Raw genomic sequence first — 15,012 nt, forward strand, 5'->3', positions numbered from 1 at the left:
CAACCCTTGAGTGCTCTGTTCTTCTATCAGTGACCCTTGGGTGATCACTGGACTAAAGATGTTGTATTTTAATGGACCTATTGACCTAATTCTGCCCCTATATCTTATGGTCTTATAGTAACCGTGACATGACCTTTGTTTACTGTTTCAGTTTACTCATGATGGCATTATCTGCCAGGATGGAACACAGCCCAAAATTTTTCACTGTACAAGTGACAAATCTAATCCTGTTACAAATTACCAAAAAAAAAACAAATTAATTTTAACTGATGAGAAAGGGTGAATATCTACTTAAAATCACAGTTAACAATTAACCTTCAATAGCTACCATTGTTTACCATTTAATTGTGTAGTTTTTCTTCAGAAATGATAATGCTCTAAGCATAGCTGGGGCAATGGAAGTCAGAGCTCTGTGGCATATCATCATCTGAATGCAAACTTGCTGAAGTCTGCAAATACTTATACTCTGCAAAACTGTTTGGTCAGGACTGGACAGCATTAGCAATGGACAGTGTACTGTTGGACTGTAGAGAGCTACACATAACTTTCTTTAAACTCATTTTGCCTTTCTATCAGTAAATCCATTCCATTATCATGAGTAGAATTGTTGCCTATTAAAACGGAAGAATTATTGGAAGAATTACAAGCATCAGTAATCTGTCCATGCTGTGGTCTTGTCATCGGAAGTCAGCAGGTGACTGCTCAAATATGACTATATCAGCACATCCTTGGAGTTTGCTGAAGAACAGCTCACTTGCAGATTGTACGGCGCCAAGCAGCTGTTGTAAGCTCCAATAACAAGCAGCACCTGTATATTGCTAACTCAGGATCACACGCTTGGTCAAGGGTGCCAGGGATAGAGCAGTCACAAATTTCTTTGGTAGTGATTCATTCCAGATTGCTTAACTGTGCATCAGTTTTGAATAGGTTTGCAAATCAAATTGGCAGCCAGTCTCCCCTCCATGGAGTCTGTCTGTACTTCTCACTGCCTCAGTAAAGCAGCCAGTATAATCAAAGACAGTGCACATGCACCCTGGACATTCTCTCTTCTCCCCTCTCCAACAAAATCCTGAAGGCACATACATAGAACATAGAATAGTACAGCACATTACAGGCCCTTCGACCCACAATGTTGTGCCGACCTTCAAACCTAGCCTCCCGTATAACCCCCTACCTTAAATACCACCAGGCTCAGGGACAGATTCTATCTGGTGTTATCAGTCTCTTGAGTGGATGTCTTGTATGAAAATGATGGACTCTTGACCTCACAATCTACCCCATTATAATCTTGCACTTTATCGTTTGCCTGCACTATGCTTCTCTGTAGTTGTTCAACTTTATTCTGGATTCTATTATTGTTTTATCCAGTTCTATCTCAATGCACTAAGTAATAATTTGATCTGTGTAAACAGAATGCAAGACAAGCTTTTCACTGTATCTCAGTGCATGTGACAATAATAAACCAATTTGCACTTCCATCAATGTTGAATTTGGCATAATATTAAAATTAGAAGGCTGGGTACTGGGTTTGAGGGAGGAGAAATAAAAAGGATCAGCCATGACTGAATGGCAGAGCAGACTCAATGGGCCATATGGCCTAATTTTGCTCCTATGTCTTGTGGTCTTATGGTCTTTTTAACTCTGCAACAGGGGCCATCAACCGTTTGTGAGGGTCTGGAGGTACAGAAAGTCATCACAGTCTCCAAGACCCAGCGAGCTGTCTCCACCAGTTGGTGATAGCACCCAGCCCAGAAGCACTAATGATGAACCGCCTTCATAGTGCTTCCCACACAAAATGTAATCGCTTACAGCAGCAGATTTCTTTTTGGAAATGCATGACAAATTTGTTGTGGTGTGGGTATGACATGCAAAAAAAACACAACATTCAACAATTATGAAGATTAAAGAATTATATAACAATAAAATTAGAGGTTAAAGTATGGATATGGAATAAATTATACATGAACACCAGCATGCATTTACAATGTAAACAGCATTATAAGCAGTGGGTTAAGATGTTTGCAGCGCAGTGACTGAGGCTGGGCAAGGGGCTAACTAGAATGGTTCATCAGATTAAAAGCCTGGGGAAAGAAACTTTTAAGGTATCATGAAGTTTTTGTTTTAATAGCCCTATAGCGCTTTCCAGAAGGGAGGTTTTGGGAAAGACAACTTGCTGGGTTGGTGTTCACAATGATTTTTCCTGTCCCCGTCTTTGTTCTGGACATGTACGTGTACAATGCTTTTGGTATGCTGGCCTTTATAAATCAGAGCATTGAGTACAGGAGTTGGGATGTAATGTTAAAATTGTACAAGGCATTGGTGAGGCTGAATTTGGAGTACTGTGTACAGTTCTGGTCACTGAATTATAGGAAAGATGTCAACAAAATAGAGAGAGTACAGAGGAGATTTACTAGAATGTTATCTGGGTTTCAGCACCTAAGTTACAGGGAAAGGTTGAACAAGTTAGGTCTTTATTCTTTGGAGCGTAGAAGGTTGAGGGGGGACTTGATAGAGGTATTTAAAATTATCAGGGGGATAGATAGAGTTGACGTGGATAGATTTTTTCCATTGAGAGTAGGGGAAATTCAAACAAGAGGACATGAGTTGAGAGTTAGGGGGCAAAAGTCTAGGGTTAACACGAGGGGGAATTTCTTTACTCAGAGAGTGGTAGCTGTGTGGAACAAGCTTCCAGTAGAAGTGGTGGAGGCAGGGTCGATTTTGTCATTTTAAAAAAATTGGACAGGTATATGGACAGGAAAGGAATGGAGGGTTATGGGCTGAGTGCAGGTCAGTGGGATTAGGCGAGAGTAAGCGTTCAGCATGGACTAGAAGGGCCAAAATGGCCTGTTTCTGTGCTGCAATTGTTATATGGTTATATGGTATGGCGGAAATTCTAGGTGTCAAATGTCATGAAGTGTGTGAAATTACCATTACCTGAGAAAAGGTTCTCGGGAAATTGAAAAGTCTGAGGTAGATCAGTTACATGGATCAGATGGACTACACCCCATGGTTCTGTAAGAGGTGGCTGAAGAGATTGTGGAGGTATTAGGAATGATCTCCCAAGAATCACTAGATTTGGGAATGGTTCTGGAGACTGGAAAGTTGCAAATGTCACTCTGCTCTTCAAGGAGAGAGAGAGGCAGAAGAAAGGAAACTATAGGCCAGTTAGTCTGATATCAGTGGTTGGGAAGATGTTGAAGTTGATTATTAAGAAGGAAGTCTCAAGTTACTTGGAAGGACATCATAAAGTAGGCCATAGTCAGCATGTATTCCTCAAGGGAAAATCTTGCCTGCCAGATTTATTGGAATAACAGGGAGGATGGACAAATGATGATCGGTTGGTGTTGTATATTTGGACTTTCAGAAAGCCTTTGAAAAGGGCTGTTTAACTAGTTATTAGCCCATGGAATAACAGGAAAGATTTTAGCATGGATAAAGCAGTAGCTGATTGGCAGGACATAAACTGTGGGAATAAATGGAGCCTTTTCTGGCTGGCTGCTAGTAACTCACGGTGTTCCTCAGGAGTTGATGTTGAGATTAATTTTTCTTACTTTTTTTGTCAATGATTTGGATGATGGAATTGATAGATTTGTTACAAAGTTTGCAGTCAAAGTGAAGATAGGTGGAGGAGCTGGTAGTTTTGAGACTGTTTAGAATGAGCAAAGAAATGGGAGATGGAATACGATGTTAGGGACTGTATGCTCATGCACTTTGGTAGATGGAAAAAATGAAAGTGTTGACTATTTTCTAAATGGAAAGAAAATACAAGGTTGATTTTCAGGTTGAGTCTGTGACGAGGAAGGCAAATGCAATGTTAGCATTCATTTCAAGAAGACTAGTATATAAAAAACAAGGATGTAATATTATAAAGCTCTGGTGAGGCCTCACTTGGGGTATTGTGAGCAGTTTTGTCCCCTTGTCTAAGAAAGGATGTGCTGAAGCTGGAGGGGTTGCAAAGGAGGCTCACAAAAATGATTCCAGAATTGAATGACTTGTCATATGAAGTACGTTTGATGGCCCTGGGCTTGCACTCACTGGAATTGAGAAGCATGAGGGATGACATCGTTCAAACATATCAAATGGTGGAAGGCCTTGATAGAGTGGATTTGGAGAGGATTTTTCCTGTGGTGGGAGAGTCTAAGACCAGAGGACAGAGCCTCAGAATCGGGTGTCCTTTTTGAACGAACATGAGAAGGAATTTCTTTCGCCAGAGAGTGGCAAATCTGTGGAATTCTTTGGCACAGGCAGCTGTGGAGGCTGTCTTTATGTATATTTATGGCAGAGGTTGATAGATTCTTGATTGGTCAGGGCATGAAGGGATATGGAAAGAAGGCAGGAGATTGGGGCCAATTGGATTAAGAAAATACGGCCTAATACTGCTCCAATATCTGAATACCATCATTCCCACAATCCTGATTGAGAAGTTGCATAACCTGGGCCTCTGTACCTCCTTAACTGGAACAACACAATCTGTGCGGATTGGTGATAACATCTCCTCCTCCCTGACATTCAACACAGGCGTACCTCAGGGGTGTGTGCTTAGTCCACTGCTCTGCTCTCTATATACGCATGACTGTGTGGCTAGGCATAGCCCAAATACCATCTACAAATTTGCTGACGATACAACCATTGTTGGTAGAATCTCTGGTGGTGACAAGAGGGCGTACAGAAGTGAGATATGCCAACTTGTAGAGTGGTGCCGCAGCAACAATCTGGCATTCAACATCAGTAAGGTGAAAGAGCTGACTGTGGACTTCAGGAAGGGTAAGACAAAGGAACACATACCAATCCTTAGAGAGGATTAGAAGTAGAGAGAGTGAGCAGCTTCAAGTACATGGGTGTCAAGATCTCTGAGGATCTAACCTGGTCCCAACATATCGATGTTGTTATAAAGAAGGCAGGACAGCGGCTATACTTCATTAGGAGTTTGAAGAGATTTGGCATGTCAACAAATACTCTCAAAAACCCCTATAGTTGTACTGTGAAGGGGATTCTGACAGGCTACATCACTGTCTGGTATGGAGGAGTTACTGCAGAAGACCGAAAAAAGCTATGAGGATTAAAAATCTAGTCAGCTCCATCTTGGGTACTAGCCTACAAAGTACCCAGGACATCTTTAGGGAGTGGTGTCTCGGAAAGGCAGTTTCCATTACTAAGGACCTCCTGCACCCAGGGCATGTCCTTTTCTCACTGTTATCATTAGGCAGGAGGTACAGAAGCCAGAAGGCACAAATTCAGCGATTCAGGAACAGCTTCTTCCCCTCCGCCATCCAATTCCCAAAAGGACATTGAATATTGGACACTACCTCACTTTTTAAAAAAACTATACTTAAATAAACTTTTTAAATAAACTTTTTTTCCTGTTTATGCACTTTTTAAAATTCTATTCAATGTACATAATTGATTTACTTGTTTATTATTTTTTATTTTATTCATTACTATTTTTTTCTCTCTCTGCTAGATTATGTATTGCATTGAACTGCTGCTGCTAAGTTAACAAATTTCATGTCACGTGCCAGTGATAATAAACCTGATTCTGATTATGGTCTTATGGTAAACAGATATAATGTCATTGGACTAACAATGTGGTCATCACTATAATCAGTTGATTTCACCAACCTGCACATGCTCCAGTGTATTGATGGCTCTAGCAGTGCCCTCACAAGCATTTGTAGTGAGATGGAGGTTCACACTTTTGCCAGCTGGAATAATTCTGTTGGTGTAATACATGAAAAAGAATTGAAGAAAGAATCACTGAAATGAAGGCATTCAGCCTAAATTAATTCAAACAAGAAGATGGCACTTTTTTTTGTGACATTTCCGTAAGACTATAAGACAGAGGAGCAGATTTAGGCTATTCAGCCCACCAAGTGTGCTTTGCTATTCCATTATGGCTAATTTTTTCCCTCTCACTTCCATTCTCCTGCCTTCGCCCTGTAACATCGGCACCCTGACTAATCAAGAAACTATCAACCAATGCTTTAAATATGAAGTCAAACTGAAAGTAAATTTATCATGCGATTTATTATCAAAGTATACACACCATATGTCACGATATGCTAACTTAAGATTCATTTTTCCCTATAAACTCAATGATATGGCAACAAATTCCATAGATTCATCATTTTCGTGCTGAAAAATTCCTCCTCATCTCCATTCTAAGTTGATGTCCTGGTATTCTGAGACCCTTCACTTTAATTTTTGATACACCCACTGTAGGAAACATTCTCTCCATGTACGCTAGGTTTTCAATATTTGGTGTGTTTCTATGAGATTCTCCCCACCATCTCATTCTTCAACTGACGAGGTTAACAGAGAGTTTAAAATCCATGTGTTCATGAGCAATTAACAAGTGGAGATCTCCAAGAAACCTTGGTGAGATAATACTGCACAGGACAACTACGAGTTTCTTTTCCTTTTGTTGAAATGTTTGATGTGCATTCCCCAATCTGCATTTGCCTCTGCTTTTTATTGCCTCTCTAAACCTTCCACTGCTTTTCAGAACACGAGAAAGTATGCAGTTGTAGAATATGCATAACTTTTGGCCAAGATGGCACCAGTTACAAAGCTCCCTCATTGACATCTTCCAGATAGCTCACAAAATTGTCTTTTTTACATCTTTTACAACTGTTTTTCACCTTAACTCTGTTTCTGAGACGGTTAGAGCCTGTGATTTACAGTTTGGAGATTGGGAAGCAGGTGTTTACTTGGATGGCATCAATGTGAAGAAACTTTGAGACAGGGCACGAGCAGAAGTTTGACTCCATATTGCTGGTTCAAGAATCCATCAATCGCCAAGTAAAGCGTCAAGGAAAATTGAGACATTGAGACAAATGAAAAGGCAGGCAAGGCTTCAGCACCAGCAATCTTCCTTTTAATTGCAGTCAGGGAAGGAATCTGTGAGCAGTCCAACACTGTGTGGCTCACTGTGGCAGAAGGGTAGGCCTTTCTGCCTATTAACGTCCCTCTCTTTAGATGAATGTCCATGATATCACAAGATGGTTTCGAGGGTCGCATTTAGCAATTGGACTATTACTTGGTACACGGAGCTTAGAGAAATAGAGGGCTATGGGTAATCCTAGGTAATTTCTAAAGTAAGTACATGCTCAGCACAGCTTTATGGGCCAAAAGGCCTATATTGTGTGGTAGGATTTCTATGTTTCTATGCTTTTTCAGGCTTATGGTTTTTATATTCTGTGTTTTTAATTTGTCTGTTACTTTTCCATTCTGCAGTGTGAAGGGAGGGTGTCCGGGGGTTGATGCTCTGTTAAGTTTTTTTGTGCGGGGCAGGGTTTGTTTTATTGGGGATCATTGTCCAGGTGGGTGGCAGAAAGTTGATGAAATAAGAAGCTGGAAGGTAATGGACTGAAGGAGAAGAAATCTGATAGGAGAGGAGAGTAGACAATTGGAGAAACAGAAGCAAAAGGGCACCAAGAGGAGCTGATAGGTAGGTGAAGAGCAGGGAAGGGGTGAGGGAGAACCAGAATGGGGGATGGAAGAAGAATGGAGGAAGGTAATTAAACTACTTGATGTTCATGCTATCAGGTTGGAGGCTACCGAGATGGAATATGAGGTGTTGCTCCTCCACCTTGAGGGTGGCCTCATCTTGGCAGAGGAGACCATGAACTGACTTGTCAGAATGGGAAAAGGGTTGAAATTAGAATGGCTGGCCATCAGGGAATCTTACTTCTTACAGATAGAGTGAAGGTGTTTGACAATATGGTCCTCCAATCTACAGGAGTATTTAATTTCCAAGTTAAGGTAACAACAATTTGAAAGATTTTTACTTATTAAGAGCAGCATGCAGGTAAAGAATTGTCAGTAATGACATTAAAGATCAGTAAAGCTGGGTCTAAATCAGATCAGCCTCATATAAACTACTCAATTATAGATCTTTGTAGAAGAGAAACAGATTTTGTGCTTGCTTATTTGTGCTTTTCCATTCAGATGAGCCTTTTTTCCTGAACATGATAAATCTGATTTGCATATGATGAGCTTTCTGCTCTACTTAAACAAAAGACAATAGACAATAGGTGCAGAAGTAGACCATTCGGCCCCTCGAGTCTGCACCGCCATTCTGAGATCATGGCTGATCATTCACTATCAATACCCAGTCCCTGCCTTGTCCCCATATCCCTTGATTCCCCTATCCATCAGATATCTATCTAGCTCCTTCTTGAAAGCATCCAGAGAATTGGCCTCCACCATCTTCCGAGGCAGTGCATTCCACACCTCCACAACTCTCTGGGAGAAGAAGTTCTTCCTCAACTCTGTTTTAAATAACTGACCTCTTATTCTCAATCCATGCCCTCTGGTACTGGACTGTCCCAACATCTGGAACATATTTCCTGCCTCAATCCTATCAAATCCTTTAATTATCTTAAACGTTTCAATCAGATCGGCTCTCAATCTCCTCAATTCCAGTGAGTACATGCCCAATCTCTCCAATCTCTCTGCGTAAGACAGCCCTGCCATCCCAGGAATCAACCTAGTGAATCTACGCTGCGCTTCCTCAATTGCCAGAATGTCCTTCCTCAAACCTGGAGACCAAAACTGTACACAATATTCCAGGTGTGGTCTCACCAGGGCCCTATACAAATGCAAAAGGACATCCTTGCTCTTGTACTCAATTCCCCTTGTAATAAAGGCCAACATTCCATTTGCCCTATTCACTGCCTGTTGCACTTGCTCATTCACCTTCATCGACTGATGAACTAGGACTCCTAGGTCTCTTTGCATTTCTCCCTTACCTAACTCTACACTGTTCAGACAATACTCTGCCCTCTTGTTCCTGCTTCCAAAGTGGATAACTTCACATTTATTCACATTGAATGACATCTGCCAAGTATCTGCCCACTCACCCAGCCTATCCAAGTCTCCCTGTATTCTCCTAACGTCCTCTTCGCATGTCACACTGCCACCCAGTTTAGTATCATCAGCAAACTTGCTGATATAGTTTTCAATGCCCTCATCTAAATCATTGGCATAAATCGTAAAGAGCTGTGGTCCCAATACAGAGCCCTGTGGTACCCCACTATTCACCTCCAGCCAGTCTGAGAAACACCCATTCTCTGCTACCCTTTGCTTTCTGTCTGCCAACCATTTTCTATCCATGTTGAAACCCTGCCCCCAATGCCATGAGTTCTGATTTTACTCACCAATCTCCTATATGGCACCTTATCGAATGCCTTCTGAAAATCTAGGTACACTACATCCACTGGCTTACCTTCGTCTAACATCCTTGTTACACCCTCAAAAAACTCCAACAGATTAGTCAAGCATGATTTGCCCTTGGTAAATCCATGCTGGCTCTGCCTAATCCTATTACTGCCATCAAAATATGCCACTATTTTGTCCTTAATAATGGACTCATACATCTTCCATATGACTGACGTTAGGCTAACAGGGCGATAGTTCTCAGTTTTCTCCTTCCCTCCCTTCTTGAAAAGTGGGATAACATTAGCCACTCTCCAGTCCTCAGGAACTGATCCTAAATCTAAGGAACATTGGAAAATGATTACCAATGCATCCGCAATTTCCTGAGCCACCTCTTTTAGAACCCTCGGATGCAGACCATCTGGACCCGGGGATTTATTAGCCTTCAGTCCTATCAGTCTACTCATCACAGTTTCTTTCCTAATGTCAATCTGTTTCAATTCCTCTGATATCTTATGACCCTGGCCCATCCATACATCTGGGAGATTGCTTGTGTCCTCCCTGGTGAAGACAGATCTAAAGTACGCATTAAATTTTTTTGCCATTTCCCTGTTTCCCATAACAATTTCTCCCAATTCATTCTTCAAGGGGCCAACATTGTTCTTAACTATCTTCTTTCTCTTCACATAGCTAAAAAAGCTTTTGCTATCCCCTTTTATATTCCTGGCTAGACTGAGCTCATACCTGATTTTTTCTCTCCGTATTGCTTTTTTAGTTAAGATCTGCTGTTCCTTAAAACTTTCCCAATCATCTGTATTCCCACTCATCTTAGCCCTGTCATACTTCTTTTTCTTTAATGCTATACAATCTCTGACTTCCTTTGTCAACCTTCCCCCTCTTTGAATCCTTCCTTCTCATTGGAATGAACTGCTTTTGCATCTTTTGTATTATCCCCAAGAATATCTGCCACTGCTGATCCACTGTCTTTCCTGCCAGGGCATCTGCCCATTTAACTTTGGCCATCTCTTCCCTCATGGCTCCGTAGTCTCCTTTATTTAATTGCAACACTGACACCTCTGATCTGCCCTTATCCCTCTCAAATTGTAGATAAAAACTTATCATGTTATGATCACTACTTCCTAATGGCTCCTTTACTTCAAGATCACTTATCAATTCCTGTTCATTACACATCACCATGTCCAAAATAGCCTCGTTCCTGGTTGGCTCAAGCACAAGCTCTTCCAAAAATACATCCCTTAGACACTCCACAAACTCCCTATCCTGGGGTCCAGCACCTACCTGATTCTCCCAGTTCACCTGCATGTTGAAATCTCCCATAACGACTGCATTACCTTTAGCACATGCCAATGGTAACTCCCTAATCAACCTGTACCCAATATCCACGCTACTGTTTGGGGGCCTGTACACAACACCCATTAGGGTCTTTTTACCTTTACTGTTCCTCAGCTCAATCCACACAGACTCTATTTCCCCTGTTCCTAAGTCACCCCTTGCTAAGGACTGAATCTCATTCCTCACCAACAGGGCCAACCCACCCCCTCTTCCCATATGTCTGTCTCTACGATAGCACGTATACCCTGGTACACTCAATTCCCAGGCCTGATCCCCTTGCAGCCATGTCTCCGTTATCCCAACAATATCGTAGTTCCCCATTTTCATCTGAGCTTCAAGCTCATCTGTCTTATTTCTGACACTACGCGCATTCAAGTATAGAATTCTTAGCCCATTCCTCCTCTCTTTGCTTAAAACACTGTCTATTGTACCTAACCCAGCTCCTTGAACTTCCATCGGGCTAATTGCACCTTGAATTTTGATGACCTTCTCAAGATCACCCAAACCTTCTACACATTTAACCCCATGCTCCTTCTGACCAACCCTCTGTACATGTAACTTTTCCAGCACATGTTCTGTCTCACCTTTCTCCTTTACACAATTAATATTTGGGAAACGTGTATTCCCCACCTGTCCCTTATCCTTCATCATATCATCTTCTCTCGTAATCTGGATCCCTGCCCCCTGCACATCTAGTTTAAACCCCCCACCGAGCAGCACTGGCAAACATTCCTGCAAGAATGTTAGTACCCCTCCAGTTTAGATGTCGACCTTCCCTTCGAAACAGATCCCAACGTCCCTGGAACAAAGACCAATTATCCAAAAACCTGAACCCTTCCTTCCTGCACCATGCTCTCAGCCTTGTATTAATGTGCATAATCATTCTATTCTTCGCCTCACTCGCACGTGGCACAGGTAGCAATCATGAGATTGTCATCCTGGAGGTCCTGCCTTTCAGCTTCACTCCTAACTCCCTGAACTCTCTAAGCAGGACCCCCTCACTCACCTTACCTACATCGTTGGTCCCTACATGGACCACTATATCTGGGTTCATGCCCTCATTCTCAAGAATAGCCTGCACCCGATCTGAGATGTCCCGGACCCTGGCATCAGGGAGGCAACATACCATCCGAGTCTCCCGATCTGCCCCACAAAATCTCCTATCTGCCCCCCTGACTATAGAATCCCCTAAAACTATAGTCTCCCAACTTCCTCAAAACAACCTGCCCCTTTACTTATCTTTATATCATTTGCAAACTTTGCAACAAAGCCATCAATTCCATCCAAATCACTAACATATACTGTAATGTAAAAAGAATAGCTCCCAACACAGATTCATGTGGAACACCACTAGTCACCAGCAGCCAACCAGAAAAGGCTCCCTTTATTCCCACTCTTAGCCTCCTGCCAATCAGCCACTGCTTTATCCAGCTAGAATCTTTCCTGTAATACCATGGGTTTGTATGTTGTTAAGCAGCCCCATGTCTTATTAAAGGTAAGACTCTTGGCAGTGTGGAGGATCAGCGAGATCTTGGAGTCCGTGTCCATGGGACACTCAAAGCTGCTGCATAGGTTGACAGTGTTGTTAAGAAGGTGAATGGTATGTTGGCTTTCATTAACCATGGGATTGAATTCAAAAGCCGTGAGATAATGTTACAGCTATTTAAGACCTTGCTAAAACCCCACTTGGAGTACTGTGTTCAGTTCTGGTCACCTCACTACAGGAAGGATGTGGATACTATAGAGAGAGTGCAGAGGACATTTTCAAGGATGTTGCCAGGATTGGAGGGCGTGCCTTATGAGATCAGGTTGAGTGAACTAGGTCTTTTCTACTTAGAGTGATGGAGGATGAGAGGTGACACGATAGGGGGATATAGGATGATAAAAGAGGCATTGATCATGTGAATAGTCAGAGCCTTTTTCCCAGGACTGAAATGGCTAACACGAGGGGGCATAGGTTTAAGGTGCTTGGAATTAGGTACACGGGGGATGTCAGAAGTAAGTTTCTCACATAGAGAATGGTGGGTGCGTGGAATGCACTGCCAGTGAAGTGGTAGAGGTGGATACAATAGGGTCTTTTAGGAGACTCTTAGATAGGTACATAGAGCTTAGAAAAATAGGGGGCAATGCGGTAGGGAAATGCTAGGTAGTTTCTGGAGTAGCTTACATGGTTGGCTCAACATTGTGGGCTGAAGGGCCTGTAATGTGCTGTAGATTTCTATGGTTCTTCTACGTTTCTATGTGTGGCACCTTGTCAAAAGCCTTCTGAAAATCCAAGTACACTGTTGCAAAGAACTGACGAACCCAAACGCAGGACACTGGCATGGAGAGAGAGTTACAATGCAGACAAGGGCGTGAGCATGGCTGGAGCTGAACTGCAAGCAGGAGATGGGCGGCAGGCAATTCTTATCTTGACATGGAGAGATAGAGTTACACAGGTAAACCTCGATACTGAAGTAAAACTTAGAACACACAATCCTAAGTGGCCGGGGACGTGAATTACCACACTGGCTAAAACAACGATCTGGCGATGAGTTGATGCAAAGCCGAAATATTTATGCTGCAGGTTTAGATGAGAATCAGGTGTGCCACAGTTAAAGGGAATTAGGAGATTATGGGGAATTAACGGTCGGGACAGTGACAGTACCCCCTCCTCAATGGGAGCCTCCAGGTGAACCATCATGGTTTCCCTGATTACCTCGGATGAGGGAAGGGTCTAAGATGAAGGAGCGGGTGATCCAGGTTCATTCCTCAGGACCATATCCCTCCCAATTGACGAGGTACTGGAAATCCCTGCCTCAGCAGTGCACATTCAGTATTCACCGGACAGTATAAACTGGGTAACCATCAATGACCCGGCTGGGTGGAGGAGGTTCAGCAAGAGGGCACAAAGGGCTGATAGATGCAGGTTTCATTTGGGAGACGTGGAACGTGGGATGAATGTGCATGGATCTGGGTAGTTTGAGCTTGACCACCAAGGGGTTGACGATGCTGTCGTTTTTGAATTGTCCGAAGTAAGGAGGGGTGAGTTTCTTGGATTCGGTTTTGAGGGGGATGTCTCTTGAAGAGAGCCAAACCTTCTGACCAGGGTGATAGTTGGGTGCTGGACTCCGGTGCCGATCGGCGATACTCTGGTTGCGGTCAGTGGTGGTGCAGGGACGAGCGTGCATCCTTCCAGACTTTGCGGCTCCGGCGGAGAAGGGCCTGAACTGAAGGTACAGCGATGTCATCTTCGTGGGCAGGAACCAGAGGGGGTTGATAGCCTAAGGAACATTCGAAAGGGGACATACTGGTGGCAGCGCTGACCAGAGAGTTGTGGGCATACTCAATCCAAGTGAGACGGGTGCTCCAGGATGGCGGGTTACTGGCGGAAATGCAGCGCAGTGCTGCTTCCAGATCCGGATTTGCTCGCTCCGTTTGACCGTTAGTCTGCGGATGGTACCCGGAAGACAGACGTACTGAAGCTCCGAGGGCTTGACAGAAGGATTTCCAGACTTGGGAGATGAATCAGAAACAATGTCAGGGGGAATTCCATGAAGGCGGAAGACATGTTGGACAAGGAGGTCGGCAGTTTCATCGGCTGGGAAGGGAAGGGCTATGAAGTGTATGGCTTTGGAAAAACCACGGTGAGTACAGCTGTGTTACCATATGAAGGGGGTAGATCAGTGACAAAATCCAGAGCAATGTGGGATCAAGGGCAGCCAGGAACAGGTAGGGGATGAAGCAACCCCGCAGGTGGCCGATGGGAGGCTTTTCCACGAGCACACACAGAACAGGCAGAGACGAAGGAGCGAGTGTCAGCATCTATGGTGGGCCACCAGAAATGCCACTTCAAAAGGGACAGAGTTCGACCGATTACCGGATGGCAGGCAAACAGGGAAGTATGCCCCCGCTGGAGAACCTGAGAACGGAGAGAGTCAGGCAAGAAGAGGCGAATGGTGGGGGGAGGGGGGGATCCATAGCCTGGGTTAGGTTGAGTCCGTTGGGCCTCTTTAACTATGAACTCAACCACCCAGGATGTTGGGAGAATGGTATCAGGATTGGAAGGATTCTCCTCGGAGACGTACTGCCAAGAGAGAGCATGTGGCTTCACGTTCTTGGAATCAGGACTGTAGGTGAGGGTGAAATTGAAGTGGCCAATAAGCAGTGCCCAATGGGCTTGGGGGGAGTTAAAGTGTTTAGTTGTCTGGATGTATGCCAGATTTTTACGGTCTGCCCAAATGATGAATGGGTGTTCTGCTCCCTCCAGCCAGTGCCTCCACTCCTCCAAGATGAGCTTGACGGCCAGCAACTCCCGGTTCCCAATGTCGCAGTTCTGTTCAGTGGGGGATAGATGGCGAGAGAAGATGGCGCAGGGATGGAGCACTTGGTCTGGGACGGAGCATTGGGAGAGGACCGTTCCCACCCCAGAGTCAGAGGCGTCGAATTCCACAATGAATTGGTGACAGGGGTCAGGTTGGCCCAGGATGTGAGCTGAGGTGAAACGCCTCTTCAGCTCTGAGA

The 15,012-nt window shown here is 43.8% G+C and overlaps 1 protein-coding gene across 1 annotated transcript in view; it reads right to left on the reverse strand.

The window, feature by feature from the left end:
- The window catches only part of LOC132400430 (PC3-like endoprotease variant B), a 1,805,907-nt gene that overhangs the window by 255,750 nt on the left and 1,535,145 nt on the right, over nt 1–15,012 (reverse strand). Inside the window, exon 14 of the mRNA XM_059981370.1 lies at nt 5,620–5,713. Coding sequence (XP_059837353.1) covers nt 5,620–5,713 — 94 coding nt within the window. The remainder of the gene's footprint in view (nt 1–5,619; nt 5,714–15,012) is intronic.

The sequence above is a fragment of the Hypanus sabinus genome, chromosome 10 (assembly GCF_030144855.1).
Source record: "Hypanus sabinus isolate sHypSab1 chromosome 10, sHypSab1.hap1, whole genome shotgun sequence".
NCBI lineage: Eukaryota > Metazoa > Chordata > Chondrichthyes > Myliobatiformes > Dasyatidae > Hypanus > Hypanus sabinus.